We start from the raw sequence: 17,563 nt of genomic DNA on the forward strand, positions 1-17,563 counted from the left end.
ATCAAGAATGTTTTGACGGCTGCCTGTCCTGCTATGAGGATAGTGCTGCACGTCGGTCCAAATGCCCTTCAGCACCTTCAGGGCTTTACTGTGTTTGGTTTGGTTGAAGCCTGTCGCAACAGTGCTGATGAGCTGGGAAGTAAATCAGAAAACCTTGCGTGTTGTAATCACTACAGTGTGGGAAGTAGCACTTGGCATTGCACTGAAGGACGTGTCTCACTTAGCAGTTATGGCTGTGAAGTGAGATCCCCGGTAACGAGAAGCATTGGCAGGCAGCAATTCATTTGGAAATGCAGTCCTTATTCTTTGCTCTTATTTTTACCACGTTGTGGCCTTTGACCTGGAAGCGAAGCTTTTGTCCTCTTGACACTAAAGGTTAACAGAGCAGGAAACTGAATTGCTGCGTGTCCCCTCTTCCATCAGGATAATTTAGTAATTGTGCAATTATCTGACGAGTCCCATTCTGGTACTAAAAATAGTATTAAAAATTAAATGAATGCAATTAAGATTTTCTAGGTCCATACAACCCATCTGTTTTCTGTTTCCAGCAGTGCTCTTGCACGTGGAACCCAGCCGAGGCACTGATGTTGTGTGGGGGCACAGCGGTTTCACCAAGTCCTGTGACCCTGGCCTGGCACCCATCAGTGCTGGGCAGACCTGTGTCCGTGCGCCCTTTTCTCATGTGTTTTCTAACAGCAGAGGTGATTTTGTCCTGCATACCTTCCTCCATCAATGACACTGATAAACGAGTTGCGCAGTGCTCCCAGCGGTGATCAGAATCACCGTGCACAACGAGCACGTTTCATCCCGAGGGACATGAGAGTTTGCACGGATTACATATTACGTGGTTTTCACTGAGTGAAGTCTCAATCAGAGTCGTTTTCTCTGCAGCGAGACTCTCTTCTCCTTCCCCATAAGCAATCTCAGGAGCCGCCCGCTGTGAAAGGCCTGGCCTTGGCCACCAAGGTGCGTAAAACCATGAGCAGCCGCGTGCACGAGGCGGTGAAGGCGATCGCGCTGTGCCACAACGTGACGCCGGTGTACGAATCCAACGGGGTGACGGACCAGGCTGAAGCTGAAAGGCACTACGAGGACTCGTGCAGGGTGTACCAGGCCTCCAGCCCCGATGAGGTCAGTTGGTAGAGTTCAGCTCGTGTTCCCACACTCGTGTTTCGTCCGGGGTGTATTTTGTAGGTAATAAATTCGGTTCCCCTGACAAAGGTGGAAGTTGTGCCGGGTGGCCCTTCTGTCTGAGGAAGCATCCCTTCCTGTGTGGGTGAGACGGACCTGGGGCAGCTCTGCAGGATGACCCACGTGAGCCAGAGGCTCACAGCCTTTGGGCTGTGCTGTGCCATCTTCCTCCAGCCCCATGTCCAACCAGGGCTGTGCGTGGTGCTGCAGTGCAGGTGAACTTTGCAGCTTGTTGCTGAGCGTTTTACTGGTGCTTTGTGGACATACTTTCTTTGATGTCTCACAGTTTAAAAAAAGCTTTCTATTCATTCGTATAATTATACATGCTCTGTACTTTTGGAAGGCTAAAGTCTTACACTTTCCATAAGAATCCTACTGAGATCACCCATTTGATGGATTCTTCCATTTACTATCAAACAGACTTGCCTCTGATAATAAGCTTTCCTCCTCTGGCATCAGAAGAGAAACTAGCTTTCCTCATAGTTAGCGGTGAGAACTTGTTTGCAAATAAAGGAATGTATTGGCTGAAGTCCTCAAATTGCCACTTTTCAGAAATGTGTGTGCAGGTATTATTGTAAGATTGGCATAGAGCTTCCACGTTTTGTGCCATTCAAAACGTTCCCTGTAGATTTTTTTTCTTCCCAGGCAGGCAGCTCATTCATTTCAGGTTGTGTATCTTGTCTGTATTATACAAAAGCTGCATCTTTGCTTTCCCCTGTTCCATTGAAGTGCCTGTCGTAACAACAAGCGCTTGGCCCTCTCTGGCCTGGGAGCTGGTGAGATCATCACACCCACAATCTAGGTCTGTTTTGCTTACCTGCTTTTCTCCTCTGCTGTGTTGCTCTCCCCCATGAAGGCAGCTTTACAGAAAGCAACTGCCTCTGGATTGAAATGAGATCTGAATGATTTCCAGATGGTAATTTCTGTATTTGAGGGTTTTTGTTTCTTTTTCCTAAAGCATTCGCTGGCTGCTTTCTCACAGATCCTCAGTTTATTTACATTTATACTGTGGTATATATATGTCAGTGATTTTTTTTTTTATTGTGTTATTCTGTCTTTAAAATATTTATGAAGCAATTTGTCTCAAATACCAAAGGAATTATTGTTTGTTTGTTTATTTTACTATAGCATGATGACTAATCCTTCCAGTATTTAATTTCTATTTTTCCTTTCTCCAAATGTCTTCAGTGGAGAATTACAATGCGTTCGGAAATCAGATATGCTTTGTTGCACTGAAGAAACCTTTTCTGTGGGTCTTAGATATACAAATATTGTTTAGACATCCTCTGTGCATGTCGCTCTAGATGGTACAAAATGCAGGATCAGCACAAGTCAAGTCCTTGAGAAGAGAGTGATGCTGTTAAATAACATTCCCTGTAGGGGAATGACTTTGGGCTCCGGTTAAAGGCAGCCTTTGAAATCCTATATCAATAAAATATTACCATGGCAGGGAAGGTCAGTTTATGAAATGAGTACAAAAACTTGTATTCTCTTTACTTTAACAGCGAGGGTAATTTCTACCAGTTGGCATAGGATTCATTTCCTGTAACAGAAAGCAGGATTTCCTAAATTTGTTTCCTGTGCACACTGCCATTTAGAAGTCTTGAAGTATCTTTATTCAGATATCAGTTACAGCCTTGGGGCTCTGCAAGCGTGTCAGTTGTAGCCATACAGTAACTAACAGGGGAAATGAAATAGATATAATCTGATCAGAGATAAGAGTGCCTGAGATTCCTGGGCAAACAGTCTTTAACCCTGACAACCCGCCACAGCTGCCAAGACATGAAAGGGTGCTCTGATCAATGGGCTTCTGCCCATTGCCTGTGTGCCTAGGCAACCCTAAATGGGACGTTTGTAGAGAGACTCATAGCGCAGAAGGATCAATTTGTCTCTTTAGAATGAAGCTTATTAGTCGATATTTGCTTTGGTGGCTTGGATAATTTAATTACCAGAAAGAGCAGAGTTGGGGGCTCTGCGCTGTGCTGCTGTAGCTGCTCTGGTCTGTAGCGCACAGATCTGTACCTGACCCGGCCAGGGCAGAGCTGCAAACTCCTGGAGTGAGCTCAGAAACCTATTCATTTCTCCTCATCTGTCAACATGGGCTCTCCTGAAGGTGTATGAGGGGTTTCCATCTTGGTAGAAGATGCCAGCATATCTTGGATGTTTCTCATCTTTTCAGCGTGACTGGGAGCCCCACCAGCTACTGGTTTACGGGTGCAGAGCAGACCTCCTTTATGCTGCTCTGGAAGCATGAAGTTCCTGGCCCTGCTGGAGAGCAGCCAGTTCCGTGCGGTTGGTGTTGTGCCCTGGTGTTCAGGGCCAAGCACATCGCGCTGTGTGGTGAATGGGAATGGTAACTTCAATGCTTGCAGCGGATCTGATGGGGACACTTCAAAACTGTATCATTTTTCCTCTCAGGTTACTCACAAAGCAGTGCACAGACTGGGAGGTGGTGACTTACAAGGGGTCGGCATCACTTCTCGAGTTGGACGTGCTTCATCTGGGGGGCCATTGAGGGCTGAAAGAAGTGCTCCTGGACACAGCAGCAAGGAGGAGGGGCAGCATCCTTCATTATCCCTCCCCTTTGTTGTCACACCTTTTTGTGGTCCCAGGGCAGACCAAAATGAGTAACATTGCTCTATGAAATGCAGTTAGTTAGAAGTATGATGTGCACACTGTAGCAGGGATTCCACACTGCTCTTCCCATTGCTTTTCTTTCTGAAGGTTCAAATGCTTCCTAATATAGGATTGGGATGAGATGCTGGCAGGAGGAAGGAAATGGGCACCTGGAAGGAAGTAGCAATGGAGATAGTCTGAGATTTATGTCTTCTGCCCACACTGGTGAGCTGCAAATGTCTGATGAACATTTAGTGCCATGTACACTGAGAGTGCTCGTGTAACATCACCCTGCAACAAATTCCAGTCATTGCTTATTAACCAGAGTATTAGAAACCTGAGCTCAGTTTCTGCTCTGGGAGGCGGTGAGAAGGATTATGCAGCTGCACGCTGTAATGCATGGAGGATGTCTCAAGGAAAGTTGAAAAAGAATCTCAGAAGATCCTTTGATTTGTTGTAGACATTGTGAATAAGCCTACAAAAACTGACTAGCATAAAAACAAATACCGACTCAAAATGACATAAAGGCCTTTAAGAACAAAGCCAAATCAGCTTGTGTTTTTTCATGATTGTTTAAGACTAGAGAAATTTTAGGTCACTTTTTAATCTTAACAGTAGATGAAAAAGGAGCTGAGAACACAAAGGGTTGTCCAATTAGACCAGCTGCATTAACTTCCTTAGTAAAATCTTGAGTCGATGCAAGTATTTGTAGATTTAATTTCTTCCTGTATCTAGTGATTTCCCACAATAAATGCCATTTCTGCTAAGAAATTTTGGGTAATAATTAAGTAAAATCAGAGCCCCAAAAGCCCAAGGAATAATTAACCTTCAATGAGCAGCAGCCCTGTGCCCAATGCTCTCAAGCTTTGAAAATGTCACTGTAAAATACTTGTAATATTTTGTGTCTGTTTGGATGAAGTGTCCCTTGATCTTTTCTGAAGGCTGCTGATGTATGGGCTGGTGTCAGCTGTGCTGCCATCCTGAAAAAGTAAGAAGAAGAGATTGATGTGTGGAGGGAAGGGCTTCTCTGCTAAGAAGTGCCAGTTAGGCAGCTTTTTTTTTCACTTTCTGGCTCAATGAATGGGAACGGTTTTAATTCATGAAGCATAATTTCAGAGCAAGATTACAGCCTGCTGTGCCTTCCCTCTCAGGTGGCCCTGGTGCAGTGGACCGAGAGCGTAGGCTTGACTCTGGTGGGCAGAGACCAGTCCTCCATGCAGCTGAGGACACCGGGTGGCCACATCCTGAACTTCACCATCCTCCAGATCTTCCCCTTCACTTACGAGAGCAAACGCATGGGAATAATCGTCCGGGTAGGTGGTTCAGCAACGCTCTTCTGTCTTTGTGGCTGTCCTGCGAATGCAGTGTGGGAGGCACAGTGCTTTTGCTCTTGGAGCAGTGTGACTCCTCAGGCTGCAGGCTGGTTCTGTGGTTGGAGCCAGCAGCATCTCAGTGCTGGGTTAGTTTGGTGATACGTCCTTTTCCTTGGTCAGGTATGGCCATGGAAATAGGAGGGGCTGGTTGGGCAATAAGGAACGAAAATCAGAATTTTTTGTCTGGCTGTGCAATTAACCTCAGCAGTTCTGATGATAAGCAGAGGTGCCATGTTGTTTCTCAAATAAGCCTCTTCCTAGAAAGCTAGAAGCCAGCACTGCCAGCAAACGAAACAGACACAGCCATCCCCTGCCCTGGGACCTGAACTCAGTGTTCCCTCCTGTGGCGGCTGGCGTGGAGGAAGAGGAGCTCAGCGAGTGCAGGACTGCTCTCCCCAGGGGTGAGGCCCCACCAGCCTCAGGGCAGCTCCAGTTGGCTCTGAAGCTTTGCTCTGCATCCCTCAGGCAATCTCTGCAATGTTCCTCTGCAAAAGGTCCTGCTCTGTCCCATCTGTGCCACAGTCACAGATGTTGGCATGTAACGGGGGGATGGAGACAGCAACTGGGGAGGAGCAGAGGGATCATGGATTGATGCCACTGCACACAACTCCAGCGTGTTGCTCCTGGTGGTGGGGAAGCACTGCCCACGCCTCTGCTGGGTCCCGTGGAAGCGCAGGACTCCAGAGGAGGCATTTGATGCACCTGCGGGGAACATGGTGGGTTTTTTTCCTGAGCTGGCAGCTAAAAACCATGCTGAGAATGCTATATTGTGAGCAGAGTTTGAAAATAGCTGAGTGCAGGCAAAAGCTTGCATCAGTGCAAGTGGGTAAGTTTATCAGCAGGCAGGCGCTGCGGAGGCTGAGTGTGCCCAGCTGAAATGGTGCACGTACCTTTGTGAGTCTGTCTGCAAACACAGTAGGAGATAAGACTCTTAGAAGTTAATTATCGTGGAAAGAAAGAAGAAAGTGTAGGTGTTTTAGAAACACTAGGAATGAATTGGTGCCACTATTGCCATTAATTTTCAAGATAGTGCTAGAGAATCGAAGCTAGGAAAATGAACAAGCCCAGCTGAAGTGAGCCGCTTCCATTTTCCTGCAAAGCAAATGAGAGGAGGCAGTTTAAATATTTCTTTTGCAGATAATTAAAACATCCTTGTTATTTTTACTGAAAGTACCGACGGATAATTGGTATCAGGAATTTAAAGTATGAGTAGTAAACCTATAATCCAGGACCAGAAATGATTTGCTGTATCATTTCATGTGATTTGCAGCCTTGTTATTTAAGGTGGGGAATGGGTAAGACTGATATTTGCCTCCTTTTGGATTGCTTCCTATTTATTTTGGGGTGTCTGGGAACAGGGTGTAAAATATCTTCTGCCTCATGTTTAGGGTACAGCAGTAACAGGAATCGCCTTTGTTGTTGCAAGCAGCTGTGACCAATATCTACACGTGGGCCTCCTCTGCAGCAGATTTATGTGGTTTGTTTGCATTTGTTAGCTTCACAGACCTGAACTCAGGAGCTCAGCCCCTGTCAGAAACTGCACCGTGAGGGGATGATGTTGTCGTGTTGTGCAACACTACGGTTGTATTCAACAACAGTAGATGCCACAGAGAACTTCAATTTTCCCATTACTGGGAGATTCTGTGATTAGGATGGAACTGCAGTATGTGCACACAGTGACCTTTGCAAAGCCATGTGTGGCGATCTGTGTTCTGCACAGATTGAAATTCCCAAAAGCTCGTGTGAATGGATGCTTGCTTTATGTCACCTGAGTATTTTGGACTGGGGACTTCTGTCACCCAAAGAACATCATTCAAATGCTGGATCACAGGCCTCAGTATGGTGGCACGAGTACATATTTCAAGTTGTTCCAGGCTTGAGAATATTAAAGCCTGCCTGGGGGCAGGAATGCTTGTTGAAATGGGCTGATGGGCCGAGCTCATGCAAAGCAAGCAGTGTGTGAAATGTTTGAGTGTACAGCCCCAGCTGAATGTGCTTGGACACACAGCTGTGCTGTGCTGCATGGGACAGCTGCCACGAGCAGCAAGCGCAGCGTCTTCAGCTGGATTGTATCTTACAGTGAAAGCTGTGCAGAGACTTCAGGTGGCCTTTCCAAGTCCTAGAAGAAAACGATGAGCTATAAATACTCTTTCCTCCACCACTGCTTGTAATAAAGCACAGACTTTTGTTCTTGTGTCAGAAGTGTAAGAAACCAGAGAACGTTTCATTAAATTTTGTTTGTGTGCTCAGCAGAGAAATGGAATATCTGAAATTCTTTCTTGTCTAAGTGGAAAGGTTCCCTTTTATCCCCCCTCCTTTATGTGTAGTAAAACAATAAGATACAAAGCAGTGATTTGAAGTTTATGCCTTCTGAAATAACTGTTAGCTGCATTCCTCTCATTTAGGAAGAAAAGGTTGCCTACTGTGTGTTGCTGTATTTAACATGGCACTGCTGAAGAAAACAGCACAACTCCCACTGCTGGTCAGCAGGAGCAATGCCAGGGCCAGAGCCGGTGTCTGTAGGACAGGTTTGTGCTGTTAGCAGAAGCAGTGCCCACCCTTTGTGCTCGTTAAATGTCTTCATTTTGCAGCTGTGAGCTACTGCTGTGCTGCTATAGCAGCCCATGCAGAACCGGGGTTTGAGGAGCAGGTGTTGGCTGCCTGGTGTTACCTTGCTCTAAAACACTGTCTTAAGGCAGTCTGCATTAAGAATAGTTAAACAAATAAATAAAACTATTGAATGTACATATTTACATGTGTGGGCAGTCATGTTGGTTTTGATCCATGGCTTGCAAGATGGTTACCTTTTCAGTAGATCTTTTACTGCTGTGCCGTGTGTCTAAAAGCCAGAAAAAAGGGAAAGTAGCATGAAGTGTCAAGGAGACAACAGAAGCAGTGTGCTGGGAGGGGGGAGAGAGCAGCTGCAGAGCCAAACTGCACTCAGAATTGCACCAAGTAGGAGTCAGGCGATGGTATTTTCTGCTTATCCATGCAGCTATTGCCCGTTCAGAGAAACTGCCATTTTTCAGGCAGCAGGAGCCATTGTCAGTGCCTCGCCAGGCTTCCTGCACGACCTGGGTCTGGGATTTCAGTAAGAGAAACATGCACAGCGCTGGGCAGTGGCACAGAATCCTCGCAGGGACTGCAGCTCTCCTGCTGCTCCTGTCCTCTCTGGCCCTCACAAAAAAGGTCTCCTCCAACGCACAGCTCTTAGTAAATAAAGCCATGGTCGATAGTGAAAACAAGCAGCAGATGTTGCCTGGCTTGGGATATTTTTGCAAGATCTGTTTGTTACATATGATCAACTGTCATTTCTTTAGCTGCTTATTTCAGTTCTAAGAAGTCCTGTTTTAACAAAGCAGCCGCTCTTTGCACTGCTATTTACTTACTTATCTTCTTGTAAGGAGGCCTGTTTGTTTGACCACAACTTTTTCCATTCTTCTTTCTCTTTGCTTTTTTTCCCCTTACCCATGTGGAATGATCTTTGTTGCAAAGCAAAGATAGTGCTATTGTCATATCTGGAATTGAGAGAAGCCTTTGAACTGCGGCCAGAATCAGACCATGGTGGAAAAAGATGCTTCTCCAAAACAATGTAACTGGCAAATCTCTGTGTGGATTTATAGTGCGATCTCACCATAATATGAGAACGCTGTAACCTCCTACTGAACTTGCCGAGAGGAAATGACTAATGCAAGGAGATAGCTGATACAGTATTTATACTGGACAAAACCTCTCAGCTATCTTAGCCAGTTCTGCAGCACGGGAAGTGGAGTCCTTATGCAGTTTCCTACAGAGATGTTGGTAGACGCTTCTAAATCAAATAATTGAATAGATACACCCTTACCTTTGCCTCTAACAAAATGTGTGGTGTTTTATTTGAGGACGTTTTGGTAGCGGCACTCATTTTGCTCTGGGGAGGTGGGATGTGTGGCTGTTGGTCCATGAAGGCTGAATGCTTCAGGGCTTTGAAAAGGATTCTGAAGCTTAATCATAAGAATCATACTTGTGAAGATCTTTGAGCTTGGTTAAAATGCTCAGTAAAGGATCCTTGGCCACTTAATTTTCCCAGCCAAGACACTTCTATTTCCTCTTTGGATTTTTAGTATCAGCATCAGGTGCTGCTTTTTCTTGCTGTGGAAGTGAATTCTGTCCCACTGGTGCCATGGGACATCAGGCTTTTACCTGCTGACTTGCACTATGTGTGGGAGAGTCGTTGTCACCGGTTTCAGTAATGGCAGAACAAACTGATACCCATATTATGTACTGCAAAAATGAAACAGCGTTTATTGTGCGCTTTTTTTTTAAATTTCTCCTCCTTTGTTCATGGCTGTGTATTTCCAGACCCTCCTGGGCTTTTTGTTTTTGTGTGTGAAGTTTATTTTCTTCCTATCCCTGGTGGCTATCTTGGTTGATGGAGCGGTTTGTTCCTCACTCATTGTTTTGTCTCCTTTGAGGAAATTGCCAGAGTTTCCATTAGCTTGTAATACTGATAGCTGTGACCTCCTTAGGTATCTGCCTGGTTAGAAGGGAGTTTTTAATTTGTGGTAATGTAAATACGCTTTGCTTGCAGCCTGCAAATTACTTCTATCAGATAAGGCAGGCAGCAACCTAACCTTTCTGCAGCAAGCATAAACTGCAATTATGCCCATACTGTATAATGTAACAGGGGCAGATTAGAGTGACTTTCAGTCTGTTAAGCTTTGTGCATCTGTTTTATTGTTTCGATAAGTACGAAGCAGGTTTTCAGGCTAGGGCCAGAGGTTGTTCTGAAGGCACACACAGTCAGGATCACATGTTGCTGATTACGAAGCTGATCACACTTGTCTGAATTCCTGCTGCAAGTGCCTGAATTCCAATTGAGTAGCATCTCCAAGCCTCAGGACAAGGTGCTGGGCCATAGGGGCTTTCAGCCTGACCCAGTGCTGAAGATACTTTTGTGACTGTTGTGTTGAGCTCTGTGGAGAAGGACCTGGGTGCTCTGGTGGACAACAAGCTGGGCAGGAGCCAGCAGGGTGCCCTTGTGGCCAAGAAGACTGATGCTGTTCTAAGGTGCATTAAAAAGAGTGTGGCCAGCAGGTTGAGGGAGGTAATCCTCCCCTTCTACTCTACTCTGCTGAGGCCACATTTGGAATGTTGTGTCTGGTTCTGGGCTCCCCAGTTCTAAAAAGACAGATCTCCTAGAAGGAGTCCAGTGGAGGGTCACAAAGGTGAAGAGCCTGGAGCATCTCCCTTATGGTTAAGGGCTGAGTAACCTGAGTCTGTTTAGCCTGGAGAAAAGACTGAGGGAAATCTGTTAGATGTTTATAAATATCTGAAGGGAGGTGGGAGGCAAATGGATGAGGCCAGGCTCTTCTTGGTTGTGCATAGTGATAGGACAAGGATCAGTGGCCTAAAACTTGAACGTAGGAAGTTACATACCAGTATGTGGAAGAGCTTCTTTACTGTAAGGCAACGGAGCACTGGCATAGGCTGCCCATAGAGCAGGTGGAGTCTCCTTCTATGGAGAGATATTCAAGGCCCATCTGGACCCCACCTGTGCGACCCATTGTAGGGAACTGCTTTAGCAGGAGAGCTGGACTCAATGATTTCTTGAGATCCCTTCCAACCCCTGAGATTCTGTGATTTTGTGAAAAACTCCTTGCTTAGCCCGCTCCAAGGGAGCTAATATTGCCCCAGCATTGACTCTTCTGCTTCTTCAGGATGAGTCAACGGGAGAGATCACCTTCTACATGAAGGGAGCAGACGTGGTGATGGCTGGGATCGTGCAGTACAACGACTGGCTGGAAGAGGAGGTATGGGGCAGTCTCTCTTAGCACGGGGGTTCCTTGTGTAAGTGCTTTTCTCCTACCAGGGCAGCACCTGACAAAGCTTCCGTTGTCATTCTGCCACAAAGGAGACAAGTGCTAAAATACCTGCAGGCCAAAAGATCATGCGTGCTTCAGTGGGTTAGCCTTTGGCCAAACATATGCAGTAACAGGGAAATTGGGTTGCAAGTTCAACATGCTTAGTGCAGAGTAATGTCCATAAATAAAATGGATGTTACTCAGAACTTACTGCCATTCAAGGTCACCACATTTGTCATGAGCTTGATTCTGTGTCTGGATTTATTTCAGACTGAAAAAAGTCTTAGTTTCAAAACTCCATTTTGCAGCTTTGCATCAGATTTGCAGTAATGCCGACACACAGTTTGTAGCTGTGGCTTTGGTTACTGGTTCTCTCCAGCCCCACGCCTCGATGTTCATAGAAATAATGCATTGGCCTTGTTTTATTGAGTTTATGGCCATAGATTCCAAGTCATCAAATCAAAGTTTTGTGTTCTTAGAGGCAGAGCAGACGAAATCAGTGGGGCTGTTTTTGCCGCAGTGATATGGCGGAGGGGACAGTTTTGTTTCTGATCACTGGGATAGATTGCAAACCATTGCAGATCTCCTTTTTTCCTTTTGAGTTTATCATGCACTTTATCAGATGTTGTAGACTCGCTGGGGTTGCTCAAATGGGACAGTTATTTTCTTAACCTGCTATCTGGCATTGCAGTCACTGAAATGCTGTGCATAAATCATCTTACTTGAGATAGAGTTTATGGTTTACAATGTGATTCTTCTTTCCAGTGTGGTAACATGGCTAGGGAAGGCCTGAGGGTTCTTGTTGTAGCCAAGAAGTCTCTCACTGAAGAGCAGTATCAAGACTTTGAAGTAAGTTTCATGTTTTTTGTTTCTTTTTCTTTTCTTAAACTAATAATCGCAGAAATGACTCTCACAGACCTTTCATGATAATGCTGCCTCTCATCTCCTTACTCCTTCTGCTAGAATTGCCATTTTTCAGTGTCTTGCTGTTCTTTTAATCAAAGTGACTTTAAAAAGTGATATGTAGGAAACTGGATCCCATCCAAGAATCTCCACAACAGTTCCCAGTTCCTGCTTTATAATCCTCCGCCGTGACATGTTCTGCAAATATCCATTATTTGTTAGGCAAATAGTGTTTGTCTGGGCAGTGTATTGGCTTTTAATTTGCACTGTTGCATTTTGACACTGGGGGAAACTACAAACATCCCACATCCAGCACAGCCAGGCTTTGTGTGTGGGATTTGTTAGATGGGCTCCTGTGGGCAGGCAAGATATGAGAGGGAACTGTAGGCAAACACAGTGATGGGGTGGTAGAGAGATTTTGGATTCTCTGTGACCCTCATTTGGGGAAGGGTCAGTCACCGCAGCCCTGAGGTGCTGGGGGGTCATTCCCAGGCTTTTCTACATGTGCCAGGACAGAAGGATACAGACAGACTACCTGAAACACTTCCAGCCCATTCTGCAGCAGCACCTGGTGCTAATGGGCCACTCCAGGAGGTGTTTCTGACAGACAGCTGACAGACAGCTTTGGGGGTCGCGCTGCCTAGCCCTGTATTGCACAAAAATTTGAGCTGGCTGTTTGAATGTGGCTGTGTCTGCCCTGTCCCCAGGCACGGTACGTCCAGGCAAAACTCAGCGTGCATGACCGCTCGCTGAAGGTGGCCACGGTCATCGAGAGCCTCGAGATGGAGATGGAGCTGCTGTGTCTCACCGGCGTGGAGGACCAGCTGCAGGCAGACGTCCGGCCCACTCTGGAGACGCTGAGGAATGCTGGCATTAAGGTCTGCCTAACCCACCCCTGGAGGAGCACCTGGCCCCCCCGAGTCTGCTGTCCTGCAGGCAGAAAATGGGAACGGTTTGGGGCTGTGCTGGAGTTAAATTTCTGAGTGGGTGCCGTTTTTGGGCCGGACCAATGAGTCTGGTTGATGTTTGTGCACAACTTCAGGCACAGGACGTGCTGGAAGTGGGGCTGCCGCTGGGGCGCGGGTGTCAGTGCTGCACAGCAGCCACGAGGGGGAGCCTGAGCCAAGAGAATGAGGGGCTGGGAGCGCGTCGAGGATTTTGGGCTCCTGCATCCGACGCGGGCAGTAACGGCCCGGCTGTGCCCGCTGGTGAAGGATTCCAGGCTTAGTTTTCCTCCCTGAGAACTTGCCGTTCAGATCTCGGGCTCGCAAAAGGGGAAAAAGATGGACTAACCGTTCAGATTTGAACAAGGAAAGTAGGTAAAAGGTTCTGTTTGTGGCTTCTCTGCTTTTCAGTACCAAAGTCTAGAGCTGTACTGTAAATCCAACAGCAGGGCTGTGCTTGGGATTTAGTTTGGAAGTGGAATTCCTGGCTTAGGAACAGCTTGCAGAAGTGCTTTCAGTTTGGAGCCGTCCCCACAGACAGGAGGACCTGGAGCCCCTCACTGGGCACACGGCAGAAAGCCGAGCTGCTCAGCAGTGCTGTGTGCCTCCAGGTGGGAGCTGTGTGTGGGTCGCACCCTGCGCTGCCTCCGGCTGCTGCTGGGGGTTTGTGAGCACAGGGCACGCAGGAGGTGAATCACAGCTGGAGGCAGTCTGATAATTCATCTCAGGGACCGTTCTGCTGAGATCAAATCATTGCCCAAATTAAGATTGTTAAACAAATAAGTGAGTCTTTGTGCATGTTTTCTTCTTTTCTTTTGTTCTTCTTTTTTTTTTTTTTATTTTTTTTTTTTAAGGTTTAAATATTCCTGGGTTTCGCCTTGAAACTGTGAAAACAGCCATGCGGTAAAAAAGGCAACACAATCCAAAGGAAAAACAACCAGCAAACTGACATATTTACAGTATGGAGGGAATTCTCTGCCAGATTGTAGCAGAGCATTGCTGCTGAGTATGGCTGCTGGCATTGCTTTCTAACATCCCCCCTTGCCAGCACAAAATAAAAGAAGCAGTGTGTGTATATTTATGTATATGTAAAATAAAAAATATTAAAAAAATATATATATACAGCGACAAAAAAACCTTAACACAAAACCAACTCAGTCTGTTCCAGATGCACACATCAGCAGTGAGCTAACCCCAGTTGCATCATCCACATTGCAGGCAGGGCCGTGAGGGATATTTCTGCAGAAGGGCCTGCTTGTTTCAGCACAGAAGAAATGGCTGGGGTGGGACATGTTAACACATGTGTTCGTGTTCCTTAGATTGTGTTTTGTGGGTTATATCAGCAGAATCTTGAAAAACTGCAAGTTGTGTGTAGTTGGTGACCTCTTTTGCCTTTTGGCCTCTAAAAATCTTGATTTTAATCGGTGAGAATTTTCTTGTGCGTATTAAAATGGGGCTTCTTTATAGAAAGAAAATGTGTGTATGTGTATCCTAAGAGTCCTTTCATCTGGATGTCCTGCAGACGTGGCTCTGAAGTTCTGTGCTTCACACAGTGAATGCTTGGATTTCAGGTGTGGATGCTGACGGGGGATAAGCTGGAGACAGCCACGTGTACAGCGAAGAACGCGCATTTGGTGACGCGCACACAGGACATCCACATATTCAGACTAGTGAGTAACACCACGTGCCCCTCTCAGCATCTGCTCAGGACACCAAATTCTGGGACAGGAGGGAGGCTGAGATCGCAGCCCTGTTCCAGCAGCAGACTCAGACTGGTTGTCTTCTTTCAACCCAGCGTTCTCTCCCCTCTCGTTTATCAGCGTGCTGACTGTCCGGGCTGCCTTTGCTCCCTTTGCCTCCTGTTTGTCCCGTTGCTTTCAGCCCAGCACAGCAGCCCCTCTCTCACGCCGTGTTTCCCTGCAGGTGACAAATCGTGGGGAGGCCCACCTGGAGCTGAACGCCTTCCGCCGGAAGCACGACTGCGCGCTGGTCATTTCTGGTGACTCGCTGGAGGTAGGGCTGCGCGCTGCCCCAGCAGCAGCCTGTGTTTCACCTCTGTAAAGGAGCGTCTGTGGGACAAACGTCAGTGATGCTTCTGATCTCTGTAAATTAGGTGTGTCTGAAATACTATGAGTACGAGTTCATGGAGCTGGCTTGCCAGTGCCCTGCCGTGGTGTGCTGCAGGTGTGCTCCGACGCAGAAAGCCCAGATCGTGCGTTTGCTGCAGGAAAGGACTGGCAAGCTCACCTGTGCCGTAGGTAAGTGCTTGAGAGGAACCTGAAAAACAGCTTTGTTTTCCTTCTAGTGTCCTCCTGTTCACCTCCTAGGCGAGGAATTTGTGGTTTAGTGTCTGTAAGGGCATCTGTGGCTGTGGCTGGTACGGAAAGGCTGAAGAGTGTTTTAAGCGGGTTGGACTTCCATGAAAACTGTTGGGTTTCTCTAGAAATCTGACTTCTGACAGCTTCATGCTACAACAGACGAAGGTTGAAGTCAGAAAGAAGAGTGTTTTAGCTGTGTACCCTGCAGTAGGAGATCTTTCACCAGGGGTGAGTGAGCAGGTACCTGTAGCACGGTGTCATCCCATAACCCTGGAAATGCTAAGATAAGGAACTTTTTATGTGTGTGTGGGGGATGATTGGTAAGATGCAGATTTGCATCTAGAGATGCGCGGATGTTTGGGGTGGTGCCTTTGCACAACACAGTTTGAGCTTCATCAGATACAGTGTTATTGTTAATGTGAGCTTTATGTCAGCATCGCAGGTGAAGTTGTACGCCTGCCAGACAGTTAACTCATCACTGACCTCCAATTCACGTGGGTCTGTGAATGAAGCAAATGACAACCTTCTGAAAGAATTAAAATTCCCAAGTGCTAATTTTAAATCCTGCTTTTGTTAACAAAGTTCAGTGTTTCTTCTGGTATTACAGCCTGGTCCAGGCACCTTTGATAAGGCTGAAAGTCATCTTTGTAGCTAAACTACCAATTAATCCATGCTGTGACCTGCAGGTGACGGAGGGAATGATGTGAGCATGATTCAGGAGGCTGACTGTGGAGTCGGAGTTGAAGGAAAGGTGAGATTTCCTTCTGCTTAATAAGGCTTCCTGAAGCAATTCAGAAACTTGTTAGCAAGTGGCTCTTACATGAATCCTCAGAAATCTGTGCAAGGAAGTGAGAGGCTTCCACAAGAATAATCAGTCGTAATGAAGTCACAAGCAGTTTTAGCAGAGCTGAAGTTTCCTATTTGATTACTGGGAGATTCCCTGAGCTTGGACCACCATGTTCATTTTGGGATTTTTCATCACGTGCAGGTGCTCCGAACGCTGGGGTTGTGATTGCTTTAATAGCATGCACTCTACAGATGCAATTAATGTGGATTGTGTTACTTTAGAAAGCTCCAGGTTAGAGCTCTAGTTCCTGCATGTGACGTTGTTCCAAGTGAAAGGGCTGGGTTTGGTGGTGGTAAAGACTGCTTGCAGCGTGCCAGAACGCATTGAGAGAGCTGCTGAGACTGAGCATTCGATCAGAACCGACGTGGTGCAAAATGAGTGCCGTGTAACGTGCATGCTGTGAATCATAATCCAGAGGGCTGCTTAGAGTTGGAGGCCAGGACTCAAACGGGAATTCTTTTCATACTTTTGTCTTTGCTTGAAGGCTGTGGTGGAAGGCAGAAATGCTGAGGTAATACTCTTCCCCACCTAACGTATTGCACGTTGTCGTGGAAAATTCTGTCGTGGTAACTTAGTAGGAGTAATATATTTCTTTGTTTCCAGTAATGAAATGATCTGACCATGCTTTGCTTGCTGTTGTCTGCAGGAAGGCAAACAAGCATCGCTCGCGGCAGATTTCTCTATCACTCAGTTTAAACATCTGGGTCGTTTACTGATGGTGCACGGGCGGAACAGCTACAAACGGTCTGCAGCTCTCAGTCAGTTTGTAATCCACAGGAGCCTGTGCATCAGCACAATGCAGGTGAGGAAATGTCGTGGGGGCTTTTCCCTTGAAGAGGTGGCCTAAAAAAGGCAAAAAGCAAAGGTTGTTCTTTTCAGTTTGAGCGCCACTGTTTCTTACGAAAGTTTTCATGGGTTGGAGACGGTTACTTTGTTATGAAAGCACACAAGATCTTGTTGTTGGACAAACATCAGTAAGTTTTCCAAAACTGGACAAACAATACTTTGCCTTAGGAAACACTGCTGTGTTGCAGTGTGGCTTGGTAATGATGTGAAATACTGAAGATCTGAGGGAGGACAGTTCTCTTAAGGCCTCTGCTGAGCACTGACTTCCAGGTTTGTTTTGGGTCAGGTCTTCAAACAGTGGGACCAAAGGTAAGCACCTGGCTGACGGGGTCTGGCCTAAGTTACAGTTAGATGGAGGCTGCTCTCTGGATGTGTATTCCTGTGCCATGGAGTACAAACACATTCCTCAGGAGTACTAAAAGGTTTTATAAAATACTTGAGCTTTTTGAGAAAGCTCATTCTTCCCTCCCATCTTTTTAGAATAAACATGTTGGAGAGGGATAAGTGGAAACGAGAGACTGAAACTCGAGAGGACAAAGAAGCTGCTTCAGCAGCAGAAATGTATCCAAAACTTTAAAAAAAAAAAAAATTATTTATATATATATATATATATATATATATCAGAAAACAAACCTATAATTTCCTTAACTGACAAAAAATTAATCTTCAGTCCATTGGAGTT

The 17,563-nt window shown here is 46.2% G+C and overlaps 1 protein-coding gene across 1 annotated transcript in view; it reads left to right on the forward strand.

Moving 5' to 3' along the window:
• Window positions 1–17,563, forward strand: part of ATP9A (ATPase phospholipid transporting 9A (putative)) — a gene marked incomplete at both ends in the record, with an annotated part of 48,323 nt that overhangs the window by 24,720 nt on the left and 6,040 nt on the right. The window contains 10 exons of the mRNA XM_079543175.1: window positions 919–1,131; window positions 4,959–5,120; window positions 10,880–10,972; window positions 11,789–11,872; window positions 12,634–12,804; window positions 14,442–14,540; window positions 14,794–14,883; window positions 14,984–15,128; window positions 15,875–15,939; window positions 16,682–16,837. Coding sequence (XP_079399301.1) covers window positions 919–1,131; window positions 4,959–5,120; window positions 10,880–10,972; window positions 11,789–11,872; window positions 12,634–12,804; window positions 14,442–14,540; window positions 14,794–14,883; window positions 14,984–15,128; window positions 15,875–15,939; window positions 16,682–16,837 — 1,278 coding nt within the window. The remainder of the gene's footprint in view (window positions 1–918; window positions 1,132–4,958; window positions 5,121–10,879; window positions 10,973–11,788; window positions 11,873–12,633; window positions 12,805–14,441; window positions 14,541–14,793; window positions 14,884–14,983; window positions 15,129–15,874; window positions 15,940–16,681; window positions 16,838–17,563) is intronic.

This window comes from Tetrao urogallus (assembly GCF_951394365.1).
Source record: "Tetrao urogallus genome assembly, chromosome: 16".
In the NCBI taxonomy this organism is placed as follows: Eukaryota; Metazoa; Chordata; class Aves; order Galliformes; family Phasianidae; genus Tetrao; species Tetrao urogallus.